A 23,225-nucleotide genomic window follows, 5' to 3' on the forward strand; every position below is an offset into this window, starting at 1 on the left:
TAAAACATTTATGTGCAATGAAGTTTACGTACAATTTATTATGTATTTTTGTTTCATAGTTTGTTTTCTTAACTTACATGAATTACCTGAATTAAATAAAAATAAATTTTGTTGGATATATCAGTTTATTAATTTAATTTAAAAAAAACGATTTCGGAACCTAACCCTACATTTTCTGTGATCTGAGTCTCGCATAACGCGGCATTTCTATGGAACTTAACATCCGCGTTATGCGAGGACTACCTGTATTACTACTGCTAAACTTTGTTATATAGTACGCTATAAAATGTATTCACATTGTTTTTTCATATATATTTGTAAGCCGCCTATGAAAGGAGGGAGGATTAGTCAGACAGACGGTGAATAAAACCAGAATTGATGGCAAAGGAAAAGAGATCTAACTTTTCCTTTGCCATCAATTCTGGTTATTTTTCTTGGAAGAACGAACTTTACAAACAGATAGAGGGAACATCTATGGGTTTATCCCCCCTTACCAATTTTTACATGGAAAATGAGCCAGAGACTCGGCCCCTCTCAAACTTTATATCTGGCTAAGATACATAGATGATGTGTTCTCTATTTCGCCTCATGGCCCAGACACATTAGAGTCCCTCCTAAGTCACTTCAATAGCCTACATCCAAGAATCCAGCTTACGATAGAAAAGGAAAATAACAATAGTTTACCCTTAGTAGCCTTATGGTAACCTTTCCTTCACTGTATATAGAAAAACTACTCACACAGGCAGATACATTCACAAACTCTCCCACCATCACCCCTCTCAACAATATGGCATTAAAACTCTAACCAATAGAGCCCACAAGCTTTGTTCCAGTGAAACCTCCCTTTCAACCGAACTCAACCACATACACACCTTCCTTTCCAGTGGCTACAGCGATTACAGAATTAAAAAAACAATCAGTTCCTCCCCCATTCCCTGGCCATCTCTTCAGGACTTCAGAAATGCCATCACCATACCCTATATCTGTAGCACATCAGAAAAAATAGCAAGGTCCTTAAAAAAGTACAACCTCCACACAGCTTTTAAGCTCCATCGTAAACTTACTACTCTTATTCGTTTCACCAAAGAGCAGCTCCCTCCTCTCTCAGTGCCTGGAGTATATAAAGTACCCTGCTCTTGCGAGCTGGCTTACTTCAGAGAGACAGGCAGATCAGCAACCATCTATTTAAAACATAAATCATACATGTGCAATCATGACTGGTCAATCTGGCCTTGCAGACCATGTTTTGGATACGACCCACAGAATCTCCTGGAGAAAAACCATCATATGCCACCATAGTAAATTCAAAAACCTGTGACAGCTCTCAGAAATCAACCGAATTTAAATAAATACGGTTGCATAAAACTTTCCAAAATTTGGGAAACATTAATTACCACAGGTCCAATGTTACATCCTAGGCCACCTACAACCATAGAGGGTGCACCACCAAGATAGGACTTTAAAGTCACCCATATGTTTCACTTATTATCGTGTTGTAGTTGAGTGTGTTCCAAGTTATTTGTAATCCCTAAAGATGTCTCAGTGACCAAGATAAAATATTGAAAGCATTAAAATTATTTTTTAATCCTTTCCTAGTGCTGTAAATATTCCATTAAACCTCCACCATGATGTCCTTCAGCACTTAAGCCTCAACACATGAGTTTTTGAAGGTCTTTAAGTGGTCGCTTACCTTTACAGCCCTATGTAAAACTAAAAAAGAATTCTCAAAACAACTGGGGTAATTATTTATTTCAACAAAAAGTCATTTTAGAAAATATTTGTATAACAAATGCAGTGATACATGTTTATTATGAAAATATAACATCAACAATGAAATCTTTTATATACATTTTTCATACTATTTGTGATTTAGGATAGTTCGCAAGATGATCAGAATAAGAAGGTGGTTCATGCATGTCGGAGTACAGTGGATTCACCATCTCATGTCTTGGAAGACCCATACTGGGAAACTGTGCAGTAGGCTGTGGGGTGGGATAAGATGGCAATGGCTGCTGTATGTTGATGTTTGTTGTGTGGGAACCAGCAGGTGGTGGTACAGGTGCCATAATGTATCCTGGTCGTGTCTGTTTTCGGCAGTTTCGACAACATGCCCGACAGATGAGGATCAGTAGAAGCAACAACACGAGTGCTCCACATACAATGCCGACAATCACCCCAGTGCTCAATGACACACTCTCCACAGTGTGTACTTCGAATCGCACATTGTAGTCTGGATTATCTAAACAGAAAGCGGAAGGATCATTCTTAGGATGTTCCAATTATGTGTAAAAGGAGACATTAGAATTTTTTTAAGTAAAAAAAAAGTAAATTGGTATGTTTCTAAGATGTTGAAAGGTAACTGTTTTTACTCAATTTCATAAAAATATTCCTCCAATTAAAGCATAATGAACTTATACAGAAGAAAGTTATTCATAGCTACTTCCAACTTAATTCTTCAAAACACTATAGTAATAAAATGGATAGCTTAAAAATAATAATGATTCTATAGAACAGTGATCTGCACAGTGCATTCTGAGTGAAAGGTTGCAGTGACCATCCAGTGTGTGTGTTCTTTAAATAACACAGAATTAAGTTAAGCAGTAATTTTTGAATAGAAACAAATTCTGTTATCTGGAATACCAAAGTAGACTAATACATTCATGTCCTTCAGTGTTAAATAATTTTATGTTGGTTTTACATGAAAACAATGTCAAAATTGACTTTCTTATTAAATATTGTTCGTGAAGTTGCTTGCATCTAGAAAATTCAAAGGAGAAAACATGAAATCCATGTAGAGTGATCACAGAACTGATGAATTATCCAATTCTTAGTCTATTATAAGTAAATTGAACTCTATTGATTAAAAAAAATTGAAACCAGTAACTGCTTTTTAAGGAAAGCTTAAATCTCTTGCAATCATATTGAGTATGTAAGATTTAAAAAAAAAATATATATATATATATATATAGCAGACAACGAAATGGCATGTCTTTATCATAACAACTACACAGAGAGCTATTTTGGATATGAGTAATCATAGACATAATTTTATTTTCCCCAAATTATCCATTAAAATGATTCAACAGAACTGAAAACTGAAACAACTTCAAATTTGAAATCTCATCCACCTAGAAACAATTAAAATCATTTCAATTGTTTTTAAATTATAGTAGATAAAATATTAATGAATCAGTCTTGAGAACAAAAATATAAGGAAAGGCAAATTAAATTATCGGTCGCAATGATGAACTGAGTAATAACTAAATAACAGATACATACATCTCATCAGCAAGCTCTATACGTTTATCAATGTATATCTTTATTGTTTCACAAGAACTATTATCATCACAATGTCAGTGACAGCACATTTAATTTAGAGCTTATTGAATAGGTAAAACATGAAACTTCGAACCAGCTTTTCATTTTTTTCCCCCTTTTTTTGGCCAATTGTCTAGTATAGTATAGATGTAGTTTTGTTTTGCTTATGCCCTGATTGGAATTAAAATTAAAATGATTCCTGAAATATTAATGGAGTTCCTAAATACCAACTTTTATTAAAATCCAACCAGTTTGTTATTATTACTGTCAGTTCAGATCATTTTGCATATTATTGCAAAAGGAGCAAATAGTGGCAGTGGTTTTTATCGTTTAGAGGTGGACAGGATGAAATTTTAATTGCATGTTGCTATAGAAATGGTTATGTTGAGAGCAATGAGAAGAATGTGTAAAGGCTGACAAATAAAAAAGGGTGATCATTATGGATGTATTAATTATGGCAGGATACATTGAAATGAAGAGAGACAGCACCCAGGGGCAAAGAGAATGAATTTCTGGAGTTTTTAAGAGATGGCTATCTTAGGCCTACCATGTAACAGAGGATACATGATGAGGGTCAAGGATCTTGGATTTGAACAGCTCATCACAATATATTATTATAAATCACCAATCTTGTAGTTTGTGAAAGTGACAATGAAATGATCACTTAGGTGGTTGCCAGCCATATAAGGATTCCTGTGAGAGAGGGAAGGCAGAGGAGATAAGGGATCTGGGACAGTTAATTGTGTACACATTTGTTCGCCTGGTTTTCAAAAGGATAAAGAAATACTGGAAAGAATCAAAACATTAATGCAGAGCATATAACATCTTGAACAACATATAGGAGAAAAATAAAGAGATTCATTACCTTACCCATATCCTTTTTCTTAATGTATATAAACACACAACCAACAAGATTTTAATCTCCCCCAAGATATCAGTCAATAAACAAGACTAGAGGCATTGATATTCTACTTTACATACATAACATAAGAGAATTCTTCAGATACTTTGAAATTATGACATGAATTTGGTCTTCATCTCATTGTACAAAATCCCATGATTTTTGAACCCTCCAAAATCTCCTCATCTTCCTCTAGTTTCTGAAGAGTTCTGCATGTCAGAACATTTTAAAGATATGAAGAGAAAAAAAAAAAACAATTAACCCATGAAAGCTATACCTATACTTGGACAAAAAAACAGAAATATCCTATATTATTATTACGGGCAACTCCAAGGAATCGACAGACTCATCGAGGGAGGCCTTAACATCATGTCAAGAACAACTATTCAACATTCACAGTATCTATCATACCTCGCCTTGAACTCATTCACAGTCATGGCACCCACAACAGACTCTGGCAGCCTATTGCACTCATTCATCACTCTCCAAGTAAAAAACCTAGCTCTAACACCCTTGCTAACCACACTCTTGCCCAGCTTCCATGGATGGCACCTAATCCTCCCACCACCAGTCCTATTCTCAAAAATATCTTCTGAATTAATCTTATAGAAACCCTTCAGTAATTTCAATGTCTCAATGATATCTCCCCTTTTCTGCCTATCAACCAATTTCTGCAACCCACAAATCTTCAACCTGTTTTCATAAGGTTCATTCCACAGACCTGCTATCATCTTGGTCGCTTGCCTCTGGATCCTCTCTACCTCCTCCTGATCAAGAAGAAACCCTGGCACTCATATCTGGGCACAGTAGTCTAGATGGGGTCTTATAAAGACTGGATACAGAGGAACAATAACCTGTTTGTCTCTGCTTGTTAAAGTATTTTTCAGCAACCAAGTGATTTGATGAGCTGATTTAGCCACTTTTGAGATGTGCTGCCTAAACTTCGACTCCCTATTCAACAACACTCCCAAATCCCTGGCCTCATCAATCTCCTGGAGTACAGTTCGACCAACGTGATATACTGCTGCAAATCTTTTCATCCCAAAATGCATAACCTTACACTTTGCCACATTAAAATGACGTCCATTCTCCTTAGCCCAGTCCTCCACACTATCCAAATCATCTTGCAAAATTTTGACATCTTGTGCACTCAAAATTGCTCTACCCAACTTTGCATCATCAGCAAACAAATGAACACTTCCTCTCAAATCCTTTCCTATATCATTGATGAACAAATTGAAAAGTAGTGATCCAAGAACAGAACCCTGCACTACACCACTAGTCATAGGCCATCTTTTGGACTATACTCCTGAATAAACCACTCTCTGATATCTCTCCACCAACCACCCTCCTATTCATATCACCAACCCTATATCCATTCCCCATATGCTGCAGTTTACTTATTAGAATTCCATGTGATATCCTCTCAAAGGCCTTAGCAAGGTCCAGTAGAATCACTGTAAACCCATTACCCTTATCCAGTTCAGCCGTCACTGTGTTATAAAATGTGAGCAAGTTACTGAGGCATGATCAACCCTTCACAAAACCATGCTGTCCCCCATACAGCATCCTATTTTCATCTATCCAATTCTGTATTTTTCTCTTGATTAATTTCTCCAAGACCTTGACAACGATTCCTGATTGTTTGGTAATTTACAACAGCAGTCTTGGAACCTCCTTATGCAGTGGAACTATTCCTCCCCCCCTCAGGACTAACTCAGTCCCGAGACTTAAATTAAACAAAATGGTCGAGGGCACTGACAATTCTTTAGCCGCTTCACATACGAACGACACGAACTGGTATACCTTCAATCCCACAGATGTATTGACATTGAGGTTTTGTAATAGACTATTCACTTCCACTTCATTCACCACAATTCCCGTATAAGCTATTGGTTCATTCATTCCTGCAATGTCACCACCTGGATGATATACTCTTGTAAAGTGCTCCCTCAGTAATTCAACTATATCAACTGATTCGGTTACCTATCTATCATCGGCATTCTTTAAAATCATTCTGCCATATACATTTTTTCTTTTACTTGCCACATATCGAAAAAACTGTTTGGGATTCTCTTTAGCATGCATGGCTAATGTTCTTTCATAATCTGCTTTTACTTTTCTTACCACGTTCCTTACCCTTCTGGCCCCCTCACTTTATACCATTCATGTGCCTGCCGGTCATCTTTCTCCTTAAATTTCTTCCGTAATTGTTTCTTTTTGAAATTTCGTGTTAAATGTTCCATTTAACCCCTACTTGATTTGTTATTCGGAATCTAGGTATAGAGTCAGCCATTGCCTCAAGCAAACACTTCTTAACTGCCTCAATGCACTATCAACATCCAGCCCTTGCAGTTTTATATGCCATGGCACTGAACCAATCAAACTCCTAAGCTTGCCATACTTACCAACATGATAATTCCACATGTACCCTGTCTTAATTGTAAATTCCACACCTTTAGCCATCTCCCAAGTCTGTTTCCACATCACCACTATTATTTTCACAGAGAATCACAAGCATCCATGCCCATGGTGGGATTCAAACCTGCAGCCTTTTGGCTGGAGAGCAGATATGCTGACCACTCGGCCAACCAGACCAGCAACATTATACCTCACATATAATGAATTACTGACTCACTGAGGGAGAGCTCCAGAAGGCGTCATTCCACGTACTATCATACCTATCCTTAAAACATTCACCAAAGATGCATTTATAATGTCCACTGGCAGCTTATTCCATTCATGCACTATATACTCTGAAAACAACCTAGACCTCACATTATTCTCCCTTTTCCCATCCTTTGCTTTGGTAAGGATTATTACCAGGTTAATGTGTAAGGAATTTTTCACAGAATGGAAGAATGGGGTAGAACAAAAGGCCATTACTGAAAACTATATAAGGAGGACGTGAGCAAGGAATGGATTTTTTTCATGGAGAATGGTTGGTCGGTGGAATGTATTCCTTGAGTATGGTAAATGCAGACATGTGGAATGAGATTAAAGCATAGTTTGATGAGATTTGTGAAACAGTGTGTACTTCAGTGCTGAATCCTTTCACTCCTTAGAGGTCTGGAGTTAATAATAATAATAATAACCTCCAGGTTGGATTTCTGTCAAATGCCTTTCAAAATGTCTATGTGAGGCAGTATCTATTCCTCTATCCAACTATTCAATCACTGTATTCTAAACTGTGAGTAGATTTGTAAATAAGATCTACCATTAACAAATCCACACTGATCTCTATAATACATTCAAGTGTTGTCTATCCACTTCTGATGTGATTTCTCACCAGCCTCTCTAATACGTTGAGAACTACTCCAAAATTACATAGTAGTCTATAATTGGTTTCATCAGTTTTAGTGCAAAACTTATATATTAGAATTATCTTACCCTCCTTCACCTATTAAGAATCACATTTATGTTGAGACCAGGGGCGGCTCATGCATAGGCACTGAGAACTGCAGCACCTCCAACTTTTCTCGCTATATAAATATATTTATATTTGCTTATAATATTTAATTTTATCATCACCAATCACATACAATTCTCTTATTTTGTATAAAAATCCATCTTGTAGCACTTAGGAGGGTGAAGGATAGTAGAGCACTGTGTTTACCACAGTGCGATATTGCTATGCACGCAAGCGTAGCAATATGCACTTCATAGTGAGATGCAAGCTATTAGCGTAATGCGGCACTGTCCATTGTGCAATTCCACTGTTGTTTATATGCACTAATAGTAGAGTGTTCATAGTGTTTATCGTGTTTACTCTGTCTATTTAAATATTTGGACATTATATTAAAGACATAATTATAGTTTTTATTTTAGAACATTATTGGAGTTATGATAATGGATTTATTTTTAAGTAATTTTGAATTATACCAAACTGTATAATTTTATCAACAATAAACAATATTTTTTCATGAAACAAAACAAGAATATATTTTATTTTTAAGTACTGTAATTTTGAATTATACCAAACTGTATTATTTTATGTATAATAAACAATATTTTTTCATCTTTATTTTATTATTTTTTTTTTACCATAATTTTGATATTTTATCCAAACACGTATATACACTGAAATGAAAGTTGCAGCACCCCCATGATTTCAAGCCATGAGCCACCATTGGTTGAGCTATGCCACTGGCATGGTTAATTCTTTAGCACATTCCTCTGACATGTGCTAAGATCTAAATTATATAAATTTAATTTAAAATATAAAAAAAATTCTTTGGTCAGCCATAGTATTTGTGTACAATATGTTTATAACTTTCAAGGGTGTGATTAAAATACATATAAAAAAATACTGCTGTGCTTGCATCAAGCTCTTGCAATACTTTTAGGCTCATACACATGCACACAGTCATAATACAGGGAAAATGTTACCAATAATGATAAACAATATCATCAAAATTTTGGAATAAAATCACTTTTCTCTATACCATGTGCTCCTTGTAATGCGTCATCCATTTTTTGTGGATGATGTGAAGCTAGGAAACATAATCAGATACAGTTGATGAGCTAGATCTTCAGGATGGTTTGAATAAGATGGAAAATTGATTGTGAGATATCAATTTAACATTTTGTGTGTATACTTAATAATGTCAAATCGATACTGCTTACTTCAGGAACCATGGATAGCAAGCTGCATTGGTGTGAAGGGAGCACAGGATCCTGGGGGTGCTGTTGATGGATAGAAATTTGAAATTCAAGGCACATATAGCAAATGTGGTAAAGAAAACTTGGAGGATTATTGCAGTACTAAGAAGAGCACTGATTAGTGATAGAACAGTAGTGGTTCCATTTTTTAGGCTGATCAGACCACATCTAGATTGTTCTCAGGTCTGGTCATCGGGATTTCTAGAAAATGAAGAGACTTTCGAAAGGGTGTAAAGGCAGTTGACAAAAATAATTTCAGAACTGCTGGATGTAGATAGTAGGATAGATTAAAGGGCCATCCCTGGAAATTATGCAAGGGAGTAGTAAATAAGAGAATGAGAAGTCATTATTATTATTGTTATTACATGGAAAGTGAGTGAATTTCCCCACAACTCCACCTTCTGTGTGTGTCAAGACTCTTCTGTTGTAGCGGTGGCACACCCAGGGGAGGGAGGCCCCAACCAAAAAAAAAAAAAAAAAGGAAGAAAAAGGAAAAAAAAACTAGAAAATTTTCCAAAAATCTTTTCCTTATTAAAATTCATTTTTTTATTTATGTTGTGTTGTGTCTGCTATTTCTATACTACTTATGAATTAACAGTCACATGAGGTGGAAATACCCTATAGCTCTCAGGAATCATGGCTGCTGTGAATGCAAGATGAACAAGGGACTACTTTGTTTGCCTGAGCCAGGTCAGAGGAGATCATGGGTTTCATGTACTGGCGATCACTGCAGATGCTCAGTCAGGTCGTGTGCAACGCGTAGTGTGTATTCTCAAATTGTCGACTCAATTCACCCCGCAAGATAAAATCTTGAGTGCCCCCCCCCCCCAAGATTAAATTCTGAGTGCACTACTGTGTTGTAGTATGTGATGATATAGAAACTTCTCCCTCAATGAGTCTTTCACTGCAAGAAATGTAGTAGTACTATTACAGATAATTACAATAAATATTGAGCCATAATATTATTTTATAAATTATTAATTATATTTAATAAATTAGTCATCATGATTAATTATGCTGTAATAAATGAATAATTACAGTTAAATATATGATTAGGAATTATTCATGGTTTATTCAGTTCTTGCAGTCATTTCTTCACATCTTTACGAACTATGAACTCTATATTTTCAATATCATGAATGAAACTTACCCTTATGGTGTCTTAAAACTGGTGTTGTTCTTAATACTGGATGACTGACTAAAATCGCACTTACCATAGTTATCGCCACTGCAGGGAGAGGCAACGAATACTAAAGAAGTTATAATGTGGATGTATATGCAAGATCTCATTGTTGGCAGTGAAGGAAATACAGCTATGAAATGATTTTTCCTGAAAAAGTATAAAATTAGTTATATTTTCAAATCTAAAGGAGGAAATGTATTGATACAGAATCCTATAATAACTGCATCCGAAATATCGGATGAGGTTATACTATTAATTTTTTTTATTCATTGATAAATGAAATAAAAACAAATAAATAATTAAATAAAAATTACTGATGAAAGAAATAGATCATTGCTGGAGGTGGCTCACTAAAGTACAAGTCTTACTTCGCTTTGAAATTAGTGATTTGGTTTGATAATATTTCTCTTCAGGTTTAATTCACGTTGCTCCTTTATTATCTTTTTTTCTGACCTCCATAAATCTTATGACTTATGGAGGTCATAATCTTATATGAATTCACAGAGGCATAAGATTTATTCACATTTGTTTCATAACTGGTTTAATTTGGAAATATATTTGCATGCAAAATTTTAAAAAAAATTTTAAATGTATGTTTAAAATAGGGAAAAAAATGTTCCCCACTAAATATTGTATGATAAATATATATCATATATATATATATATAATATATATATATATTTACTTGCTTTCTATGTTCCCACACCTGAAGAAGTCGGACAATCCGATGAAACATGTTGCGTTTTGCATAAATTTAATTGTTATTCTAGTCTTGGTTATAGTCAGTATACATAAATATGAATATATATATATATATATATATATATTATATATATATATATATCTCATATGATATATATATATATATATCTCATATGATATATATATATATATATCTCATATGTTAGGGTTACCAAGTAATTTTATAAGCTTGGTTATTTAATTTCTAATCCCAAGTATGCAAACAATTAAGTTTGCGCCTGAAACATAGTTCAAGTCTAAAGGTAGTGCAACACCAGGGCAACTCATTGTAAAGGTGGGTAAAGCTCTGATCACTATTCTTAGTATTTTCCCATAATGTAAAGCACATCTCACTAAATGATGTATACTGCAATAAAGGTGGGTAAAGCTCTGATCACTATTCTTAGTATTTTCCCATAATGTAAAGCACATCTCACCAAAAGATGTATACTGCAATACATTACGAGTGGGGTACTACCCAGACTGGTTTCAACCTTTTTTTTGAGGTCTCCTCAGTGAGTAGCTAGACCCTAAATACCAAGGTTTTAGTAATACAGAGCCTTATCAACTTTACCTATAGAAGTTGCTGCAAGGTGTTTTAATTTTTAATAAGAATCTCTGGAGGAGATATAGATGTAATTAATTTTTTAACTTGGGGATACTGTATATTAGGGTTACCAAGTAAATGGGATTAGGAGTTAAATAACCAAGCTTATAAAATTACTTGGTAACCCTAATATACAGTATCCCCAAGTTAAAAAATTAATTATATCTCATATGATATATATATATATATATATATTTGCAGAATTCATTTTTACTCGGTTGGAATATTATGAAAAAGCTTTAATGACTGATACCGAGAGATAAAAAGATGACATGAGATATTTGAAAAGATACTACTAGTTTACTAGTTTCGGTGAATTGATCAACATCTTCAGGTATCACAATCAAAGAAATATATAAAGAATTACAGAGACTTAATTGTAATTTTGTTTCTAAAATCAAGGATATCAAACTTAAAAAAAAAATTTAATGGCCAGTTTCGATATTGTTTACTCTTTACAAATGTACCTGCTCAAGAAGTCCTCGATCTTCTCAAGAACAAATTATAAAAAAAAACTCTTTGCTCTACTCTCCCATTGCATAAAGTCAGGATACTTCAAATATGACAATAAGATTTACTTTCTGCCCATGGGCAGCCCACTCTCTCCAATTCTCACAGATATATTTCTCAATGATTTTGAAGAAAAAGCTATTAACTCCTTCCATCTTAAACCAAAATTCTGGTATCGCTATATTGGTGATATTTTCCTCATCTGGGAAGATGGTGTCAACAACCTCAATTTATTTTTAGACCACCTAAACAAGTGTCATGAAAAAATCTCGTTTACCTTCGAACTGGAATCCGATGACTGCCTCCCCTTTTTAGACCTGAAACTTACCAGATGTGCTGAGAGTATTAAAATCTCAATTTTTAGAAAGCCTACTCATACTGATACATATCTTCATGTTTCCTCCCATCACTATCCCCCACAAAAATTTGGTATTATTTCCACCTTAACTCAACGAGCAAAATCTTTACTTACAGAAGAAACAGAAATTGAAAATCGACTCCTTTTTCTTAAAAAAAACTTTTATTAATAATGGTTTCTCTCCTAAGAAAATTGACAAATTTCTTTCCCCCAGTCACTCAACTACTTCTGAAGATCCCTCTGCCCCAAGAGCCCTCATCTCTTTGCCTTACATCAGCTCTCTTTCACCAAAACTGGCAAAGATTCTCAAGAAGTTTAACTTCAAAACTAGCTTCACTACGCTTCCAAAACTTCGTTCAATACTTAGCAAACCTAAAAAGAAACATCTTCCAACTCAGTTTCCAGGAGTGTACAAGATTTCATGTGATTGTGGAAAGCCATACTATGGACAGACTGCTAAATCCATCCTTCTACGTTTGGAAGAACACCGTAGAGATATCTCCTATATCAGGACTAGAGTCAGCGCTCTCTCTAGCCACGTTCTCTTTTCAGTTAACTCAGACGAAGGCCGCCAACACATTGTGAACTGGACTCAAAATTCTAACATCGATGTGTGCTATGATGAACTCCAGAGAAAGATTGTCGAATCCAGAGAAATTTATCTAGATTCTTCCCATATCAACAACAGCCTAAGTTTCAATCTCTCTGACGCACACGTTGCCTCTGTTCAGTATTGGCGCACTCGCGTCAGGGCGTAGGCTACGTTTGTTTGGAACTCAAGCTCGCATTTTGTTTTCAAACACGCTAGTCTTTTTGTGCTTGTTCTGTTATTACAATTTTAAGTCTCTGTAATTCTTTATATATTTCTTTGATTGTGATACCTGAAGATGTTGATCGATTCAACGAAACTAGTAAACTAGCAGTATCTTTTCAAATATACCATGTCATGTTTTTTTCTCTCATATACATATACATATTATATATATATATATATATATATATATATATATATATATATATATATATATATATATATATATATATATATATATATATATATATATATATATATATATATCATATGATATGATATATCATCTTGATATATCATATATATCAAGAGAAATATTTATCATACAAGACGCTCTTTATTTCCCAAAAGGTGGTAAACGAGGCCATTTAGCCCTATCTCACTTTAGGTAACTTGTGGAGGTGGGGAAAACTAAACTTTACTCTTAGCCACTCATAAATAATTGGGTTTAGTTTAAATAATATATCAGTGATTTTTCTTTCTTTAATTTTTTTTGTGGAAATAAAAAAAAAAAAAGTTCTTAAAAATATATGCGTAGACAATGTCATAAGTTCTGTGACTCTACCTTCATTTTGTAGCATACAAATTAGCATTAATTATATTTTATAATAACAGTATGAGATAATTAATTTTAAATTACACGTGATAACTTTTGGTTGCACTGTTTTCACATTTATCATACAAGACGAGCGAAGTCTAGTATGACATTTTTAAACTTTACAAGATTATACTTTAACTTATAACTTGGTTCCAACTATAACATCCATAAATACCTTACAAGCATATTATTTAAAAAACATATAACAGAAAATTAAAGACGTTTTCACTTACCGGACAAAAGAAGCCCGCACGTCGACAACACAAACGTAAAATGGTTAACGAAACCCAAAGCGAAACCACTTTGCAGAGGATACTCTTGTGCACAGGAAGCATCCAATCAAAATGTAATCTAAAATAGCAAACAAAATGGAGTAGGAGTAATGGAGGCGGGGGGGGGGGGGTAATTCAGAAGCTGAACGGAACAGATAATTAATATAAACTGAACTATTTGGCTCCAGTTACAGTACAATGTACTAAGTTGAATTCTGACTCAAATGATACATTAGACAGTGAACATGTTTAGGAAATCATTCCGAGTGATGCGTATTTTAAATACGCCTCAATCTTTGAAAGTAAATGAATATATATAAACATAAAATATACTTAAAACTTGAAAATCGAAAATATGCTAAAATAGAAAAATGCCGAACATAATACACCCTCTATCAAAAAAGAAACCGAACTTTTCGAAAATAGAAGAAACTAGTGGCGCCATCTGTTGTATATTTTTTGTTGTCGAAAGCGACAACCTTCATTAGTGTTGTTTATTATTATTATTATGTGACACTTCCAGGGAGTCCAACGACTCATCGAGGGAGAGTGTGCTAACAGCATCGAGCGGTTGATCCCCGGGGTTTCAACTACTAACCGCGCTCAAACTTGCTTAACTTTTTTGCAAGCCATTAGTAAGACCTCATCTCGACTACTGTGCCCAGATTTGGTCACCTCAGTTCCTTCTTGATGGGGAGGAGGTGGAGAGGATCCAGAGGCGAGTGACTAAGATGATAACAGGTCTATGGAATGAACCTTACGAGAACAGGTTGAAGATTTGTGGGTTGCAGAAACTAGTTCATAGGCGGAGGAGGGGAGATATGATTGAGACATTCAAATTGCTAAAGGGATTCTATAGGATTAATTCAGAGGATATTTTTGAGATCAGGACTGGTGGTGGGAGAACTAGGGGACACCTATGGAAGCTGGGCAAGAGCGTGGTTAGCAGGGGTGTTAGAGCTGGGTTCTTTACTTTTAGAGTGGTAAATGAGTGGAATAAGCTGCCAGAGTCTGTTGTGGGTGCTATGACGGTGAACGAGTTCAAGACAAGGTATGATAGATAATGTGAGAATGTAATCGCATAGTTGTGTGGACATGATGTTTAGGGCCTCCCTCGATGAGTCTAAGGACTCCTGGAGTCTCCCGAAATAATAATAAGAATAATGATAATAATAATAATAATAATAATAATAATAATAATTAGTAGCAGAGGTTCTACCAATCGACCAACTTTTGCGTTTTGTGTTAAGTGTTACGAAGTCAGCTCAGCAGGGGAAGCCGCAGAAGGATGTCAACTTGTCGGCGAAAAACTTATTATCACATAAACACACCAAATATTTATATATGCAAAGTATATAAGTTAATAAATAAATATGTATGAATCTCTCAATTCTAAATACTAATTAATATTTTGAATTTAAAGACTCAGCACTATAACACAGCAATTATAAGTTATTTCATAATTACAATTAATGGTAATTATAAATAAAATTAATTATAATTGGGTAGACGAGCATTCTATACTCTGCAGGGAATAGCATGGGTTTACTAAAGGAAGGTCATGTTTTAGCAATTTGTTCATATTTTATAACAATGTTACGGTCGAGTTGGTTAAAGGGAATTGATACACTATGACAGTGGTGTTAACTTTTTTTTTACTACGCGAGCTACTTTTCTATAAAAGTTATTCGGCGATCTACTCTCTTATATAGATCACGTTCCCCAACCTGATATCTGATTACGCACAAATAAACAACTAAAAAAAATACACAACTAAAAACTTCATTTGTGTATTTAAAAATTTATTTATCCCTTTTAATTATTTTAATACAACAAATATTTTAATACAAAAAAAAAAAAAAAAAAAATATATATATATATATATATATATATATATATATATATATGTGTGTGTGTGTGTGTGTGTGTGTGTGTGTGTGTGTGTGTGTATATACATATATACATATTATATATATATATATATATATATAATTAGATATATATAAATATATATATAATTAGATATATATAAATAGATATATATATATATATATATATATATATATATATATATATCATATGATATGATATATATCAAGAGAAATATTTATCATACAAGACGCTCTTCATATCCCAAAGGGTGGTAAATGAGGCCATTTAGCCCTATCTCACTTTAGGTAACTTGTGGAGGTGGGGAAAACTAAACTTTACTCTTAGCCACTCATAAATAATTGGGTTTAGTTTAAATAATATATCAGTGATTTTTCTTTCTTTTATTTTTTTTGTGGAAATAAAAAAAAAAAGTTCTTAAAAATATATGCGTAGACAATGTCATAAGTTCTGTGACTCTACCTTCATTTTGTAGCATACAAATTAGCATTAATTATATTTTATAATAAGAGTATGAGATAATTAATTTTAAATTACACGTGATAACTTTTGGTTGCACTGTTTTCACATTTATCATACAAGACGAGCGAAGTCTAGTATGACATTTTTAAACTTTACAAGATTATACTTTAACTTATAACTTGGTTCCAACTATAACATCCATTAAATACCTTACAAGCATATTATTTTAAAAACATATAACAGAAAATTAAGGACGTTTTCACTTACCGGACAAAAGAAACCCGCACGTCTGCAACACAAACGTAAAATGGTTAACGAAACCCAAAGCGAAACCACTTTCCACAGAATACTCTTGTGCACAGGAAGCATCCAATCAAAAATGTAGTGCTTACGAAGAGCATAAAGAAATGATAAAAAATACGAAGAATAAACACGACTGTATATATGTATACAGTCGCATGTATATATGTATACATTGTGTATACATATATACATGCGAAGATTATATCGCTTAAATAAGACAACATTCACGCGGCCTGCTAAATGTAATCTAAAATAGCAAACAAAATGGAGTAGGAGTAATGGAGGAGGGCGGGATTCAGAAGTTGAACGGATCAGATAATTAATATAAACTGAACTATTTGGCTCCAGTTACAGTACGATGTACTAAGTTGAATTCTGACTCAAATGATACATTACACAGTGAACATGTTTAGGAAATCATTCCGAGTGAAGCGTATTTTAAATACGCCTCGATCTTTGAAAGTAAATAAATATATATAAACATAAAATATACTAAAAACTTGAAAATCGAAAATATGTTAAATATAAAAATCATAAAAAATAGAAAAATGCCGAACATAATACACCCTCTATCAAAAAAGAAACCGAACGTTTCGAAAATAGAAGAAACTAGTGGCGCCATCTGTTGTATATTTTTTGTTGTCGAAAGCGACAACCTTCATTAGTGTTGTTTATTATTATTATTATGTGACACTTCCAGGAAGTCCAACGACTCATCGAGGGAGAGTGTGCTAACAGCATCGAGCGGTTGATCCCCGGGGTTTCAACTACTAACCGCGCTCAAACTTGCTTAACTTTTTTGCGAGCCATTAGTAGCAGAGGTTCTACCAATCGACCTTCTTCTTCTTATTGTGCTATCTTCTATCGAAGGTCAGCGACCATCTTGGCGAACAAACTGCGCTCTTGTGCTAATCTGAGCAGTTATGCACTGCTCTTTCCTGTCCACGTCTTGATGTTGTCAAACCATGATATTCTTTTTCTTCCTCTAGTTCCTTTGCCATCAATTCTTCCTACCAAAATAGTTTGTAGAAGTTGGTATTTGCTGTTTCTCGTGATGTGGCCAAGAGATGATGTTTTTCGTTTCTTGATTATTTGTACAAGATGTTTAGCTTTGTCAATGGATTTTAAGACCTCTTCATTAGTAATTTTTTCTGTCCATGATATCTTTAGCATTCTTCTGTATAGCCACATCTCAAAGGCTTCGATTTTCTTGATGGTTGTCGCCTTCAATGTCCATGTTTCAACTCCATAGAGCAGAATAGACCACACGTAACATTTCAGCATTCGGCATCTGACTTCCATGTTTAGGTCTTTATTGCAGAATAGTGTTCTCATTTTCATGAAGGACTGCCGTGCAACTTCAATCCTTGTCTTTATATCTATTTCTGGATCCCACCGTTCATTAAGCCGACAACCAAGATATTTATATCTTGACACTTGATCAATATTTTTCCCATTGAGTGTCAGTTTCATTGATGAGGCTGGATGTTTGCTGATGAGCATGTATTTTGTCTTGTTGATGTTTATATTTATTCCCATTCTTTGGCTTTCTATGTATACTCTGTCAATGAGTTTTTGGAGATCCATAATGTTATCTGCAATTAGCACAGTGTCATCTGCATATCGTAGGTCGTTAACAATCTTTCCATTTATTGTGATTCCCTCTGGACATTCTTCCAATGCTTTTTTAAAGATTACCTCTGCGTATATGTTGAACAGGAGTGGTGAGAGCACACATCCTTGTCTCACTCCTCTTTTGATGTTAATATCACTGGTGGTAATGCTGTCTAATTGAACGGTAGCTGACTGATTCCAATACAGATTTGTTATTAGTCTTATGTCTTGTTCGTCTAGCCTTGTTTGTTGAAGGACTTCTATTAAGTTAGTGTGTCTGACTTTGTCGAATGCTTTTTCAAAATCTATGAAACACATAAAGACAGATTTCTGTTTTTCTATGCATTTTTGTATCAATATTTGGTACAGAAAAGAGCCTCTCTAGTACCAAAACCATTCCGAAAGCCGAATTGTGTTTCATTAGAGTTTTTTCACTTTTTCTATAAATGCGATTCTGAATTACTTTCAAAAATATTTTTAATGTTTGGCTCATTAGACTAATAAGTCGGAAGTCACCACAGGAATTCGCTTTGGGTTTCTTTGGGATAGTAATAAATGTAAATTTGAGCCAATCTGATGGAAATTCATCACTTTCATATATTTCATTAAATAGTTTTTCAAGAAGTTTGATGTTATCTGGTTCTATTAATTTTAAAAATTCTGTTTGCATACCATCTGGTCCACTGGCTTTTCCTGTTTTACTTGTTCGTATAGCATGCTCTATTTTGCATTTCATGATTGCTGGTCCTTGAATGTTATCTTTTATATTTATAGGCTTCTGTCTAGTATCATTGAAAAGTTCTGTTACATATTTTATCCAAATCTGTGCTTTATTCTCTTCTTCTAGAACTATTTTTCCATTTTCGTCTCTTAGAGACACTATTTGCTTTTTCCTCAGTTTTCCGGAAATTTCGTTGATTTTCTTATTACAGATTGAAATTATCATGTTTCTTCTGAAGCAGTTCAATTTCAGTACATAAATTTTTCATCCAATTTTCCTTGGCTTCTTTTATTTCTTTCTTGATGATGTTATGTGTTTCTGTATACCTGGCTAGGTCTTTGTTTTTGTACATTCTTCTTGTATCAATAAGAGAAAGAATCTCATCTGTCATCCATTCCTGTTGTTTTATATTATTCACATAACCTACTTCTTCAATACTTGTTGTTACGATGGCATTCTTTAAGCTATTCCAAAGAGATTCCACACTTTTATTTTCTTTCAGTTTTTCTACATCAATTTTCTTTTTCTTCTTTTGTGATTTTTTAGCTGATTTTAATCTAAGACGTACTTCTGCAACTATGGGATTGTGGTTTGATGAGATATCTGCTCCAGGATAAGTCTTTGCACTCTTTATACTACTGAGGAATCTTTTATTTATCAGTATATAATCAATTTGATTTCGGACAATGTTATGCTGGTTATCTTGAGGCGATTTCCAAGTGTACAGTCTTCTGGGTGAAAGTTTAAACCAGGTATTTGCTATTGTTAGATCTTCTTCCTGACAGAAATGGACTAGGCGATCTCCTCGTTCATTTCTGGTGCCTAAGCCATGTTCGCCAACAATTTCTCCATCACCCCCTCTTCCTACGTTTGCATTGAAGTCACCCATCACTATGTTTATATCATGTTTCTTTGTTAGGTTTTTAATCTCTTTTAGGTGTTCATAAAACTCTTCAACATCTTCTTCACTTTTGTCAGCTGTGGGTGCATAAGCTTGGATGATATTTATGTTAACGGGGTTTCCCTTAAGTTGTAACAGCATTATCCTTTCAGAAAATGGAATCCAATTTAGTACTGATTTATTGATTTCTTCATCTATATTACAGCTAGACCATGTCGATGTTTGTTCTCATCATTCCCGGAGTAATACATTGTTGTATTATCTTGTTGACACTTTCCAGATCCTGGCCATCTTGTCTCGCAAATTCCCAAAATCCGGATGCCCATCCTCTTCATTTCCCTTGTGGCATTTCTTAATTTGCCAGCTTCATACAGAGTTCTGACATTCCAAGTTGCAATTTTAAAAGTGGACACCATTTTGAGCCCGGAGATTCTTCGCACCCCTGTCCCATTTAAGGGACGCCGGGAACTTGGGGCCAATTGTAAGGGTTTGCTCGCCATGGTGGTTGTTCTGGAGATAAGGTAGAGCAGTAGTTTCTCCGTTTGCTTTCTGCTCCGCAGTATTACAGATGTACACAATATAATCATATTGCCATCTGCAAATCTCTGATCACAAGCTTTTCCGTCATCATTTGGCTTCAACCTTGTGTCAATACTGACAATGCTGCTTCCCAATGTCAGGGGCAGTAACCCCAGCAGGTACTTATTTAATGGCGGCACTACTCGCCATGTCACCGAGTTGTCATTGGACTTTGTGAGGTTTTAAGTGAGACAGAGTTGCCACTTCTGCTCCCCCACGCACTGATAGCTCAGTCGCTGTTGGTCCATGGCTACTTATTCGCCAGATTGCTCTGCTTATATCGCAGCTAGCCTCCATATCTGAAGGCTGTTCCCCGATCCGCCACCTGGGGACGCACCCGGTAGTAGTCAGCTCTGCCCCGGGGAAGAGACCAATCGACCAACCTTTGCGTTTTGTGTTAAGTGTTACGAAGTCAGCTCAGCAGGGGAAGCGGCAGAAGGATGTCAACTTGTCGGCGAAAAACTTATTATCACATAAACACACCAAATATTTATATATGCAAAGTATATAAGTTAATAAATAAATATGTATGAATCTCTCAATTCTAAATACTAATTAATATTTTGAATTTAAAAACTCAGCACTATAACACAGCAATTATAAGTTATTTCATAATTACAATTAATGGTAATTATAAATAAAATTAATTATAATTGGGTAGACAAGCATTCTATACTCTGCAGGGAATAGCATGGGTTTACTAAAGGAAGGTCATGTTTTAGCAATTTGCTCATATTTTATAACAATGTTACGGCCGAGTTGGTTAAAGGGAATTGATACACTATGACAGTGGTGTTCAACCTTTTTTTTACTACGCGAGCTACTTTTCTATAAAAAGTTATTCTGCGATCTACTCTTATATAGATCACGTTTCCCAACCTGATATCTGATTACGCACAAATAAACAACTAAAAAAAATGCACAACTAAAAACTTCATTTGTGTATTTAAAAATTTATTTATCCCTTTTAATTATTTTAATACAACAAATATTTTAATACAAAAAAAAAAAAAAAAATATATATATATATATATATATATATATATATATATATATATATATATTTATATATATATATATATATATATATATATATATATATATTTTTATATATATATATTGGAATAAAATATTTATTTCTCTATTTTGGAAAAACCAAAGTTAGAAAAAACGACAGATTGATTACAACTCACAAGTTACAGGAAATGCTGGTTGATTAAAAAAAAAAAAAAATTCATGTGAAATTTGGCATTGTTTGAACCTCGCAATATTTTCATAGTGAAGTTGATATGAAGAAGGGGCCTATCGCAACCAATCATCCAAATGATCGTTTGTAATTGGGTTTCTTAATTGATTTTTTATGACGGTCATATTTGAAAAAGCGGATTCCGACAAGTATGTCGATCCGAAATACGACAGAATTTTTCGCGCAATATCAGTTAATATTGGGAATTTTTCATGTGCATACTTCCAAATGACTTCATTGTTTATTGATTTTAAATGTAAACTATTCTGAATGTTTATTATCTTAAGTTCTACTTCAGCTTGGTTTATATCAAGCAGCCCCCTAATTTTATTTGAAATTTCCGTGATGTTCAAGTTTTCTTGAAATGGATTATTGATAAAAGATACAGTCATTTCAGTTTTATTAAAATCTTTAAATCGTGAATTTATTTCTTCCTCAACTAATTCTATTTCGCGAATAAATTTTTTTAAATCATAGCGAAGCATTTCTTGATTTTGTTCAAAAAATTTTAATAAATATGGTAGATGTCTCAATATGCGATCATATATTTTTCTTTAATAAAAGTAAGTATTGTTGGAAAGTTTTTATTGAACTTAACATGTCAATTCAATTTTTATCTCTACTTTGTAACTCTAAATTTAAATTGCTTAATTTCGTACAGAAATCTACTAAAAATGATGAGTGTAACAACCATCTTTTATCACTCAATTGTGGATAAATATCTCCTTTTTCATCGAGAAAATTTTTATATCGTTAATTAATACAAGAAATATTCTAAAAATTGACTTCTGCTGAGCCAGCGAACATTATTGTACAACAGAAGTTCCTTATCCTATCATCAAGTGCCTGTAATTTAAATAACCGCCGTTGCAGGGCTTTTCCTCGAACAGAATTTACAATTTTAAATGTAATATCCAAAACATCTTTTGTGTTTAATCTTTTACTATACAGTACTTGTTGGTGAATAACATGTTAAAAAAATCTGGATATTTGTCATCGTTTTTACATAATGAAATGAAGCCTGATTTAGTACCTATCATTGCAGGAGCACCATCAGTTGTAATAGACACAAGTTTAAAAAGCAGAAGTTTGTGTAGTTTCACAAATTCATCAAATGCCGAAAAAATGTCTTCTCCCCTAGTTCTTCCCAATAATGGTATAATTTTCAAAAGTTCTTCTTTACTTTAATAATCTTCAAATACCATGCGAATAAATACCATTAAATGAGCAATATCAGTGAAGTCATTTGATTCATCAAATTGTAATGAAAACGCAACACACTGGTGAATGTCTGACATTAACCTGGCCTGCAAACTTTTCTCCGGCAATTGGAACTCTTCCTTTCGGCAATTGAAACCTTGTCTGCAGCCTAGACGTAGTCTCTCTTTCTAGCGACGTCTCGAACCGAAAAGCTCCTTTCTGGAAGCGGGAAACGCCTCTCTCCAGCAACCTGGACCGGGCGGCCTCCTCTCTGACAGCAATTCTGGAACCGGAAACCCTTCTGCTTGCTTCAGTCCTTTTTTATTAGGCCTCCTCTGAGACCTCGCA

At 34.3% G+C, this 23,225-nt stretch overlaps 1 protein-coding gene across 1 annotated transcript; it reads right to left on the reverse strand.

Moving 5' to 3' along the window:
- Positions 1-1,730: 1,730 nt before the first annotated feature.
- Positions 1,731-16,610, reverse strand: LOC150103579 (uncharacterized). The gene is made up of 3 exons (XM_090398350.1): positions 16,581-16,610; positions 10,096-10,211; positions 1,731-2,239 (listed from the first exon to the last, which is right to left on the reverse strand). Exons 2-3 carry the CDS (start codon positions 10,169-10,171, stop codon positions 1,854-1,856), a joined length of 462 nt encoding a protein of 153 aa, XP_090254476.1. The 5' UTR covers positions 10,172-10,211; positions 16,581-16,610; the 3' UTR covers positions 1,731-1,853.
- Positions 16,611-23,225: the final 6,615 nt, after the last annotated feature.

Source organism: Typopeltis vanoorti, chromosome 9 (genome assembly GCF_054136105.1).
Source record: "Typopeltis vanoorti isolate ZY-2024b chromosome 9, IOZ_Tvanoo_1.0, whole genome shotgun sequence".
NCBI classification, from domain to species: domain Eukaryota; kingdom Metazoa; phylum Arthropoda; class Arachnida; order Uropygi; family Thelyphonidae; genus Typopeltis; species Typopeltis vanoorti.

Excerpts from the sequence above, each read along its gene's own strand:
- LOC150103579 (XM_090398350.1), bottom strand. The coding sequence starts at position 10,171 with ATGAGATCTTGCATATACATCCACATTATAACTTCTTTAGTATTCGTT. Across the intron at positions 2,240-10,095 it reads CTGCAGTGGCGATAACTATG|ATAATCCAGACTACAATGTG; the intron begins GTAAGTGCGATT and ends CTTTCTGTTTAG.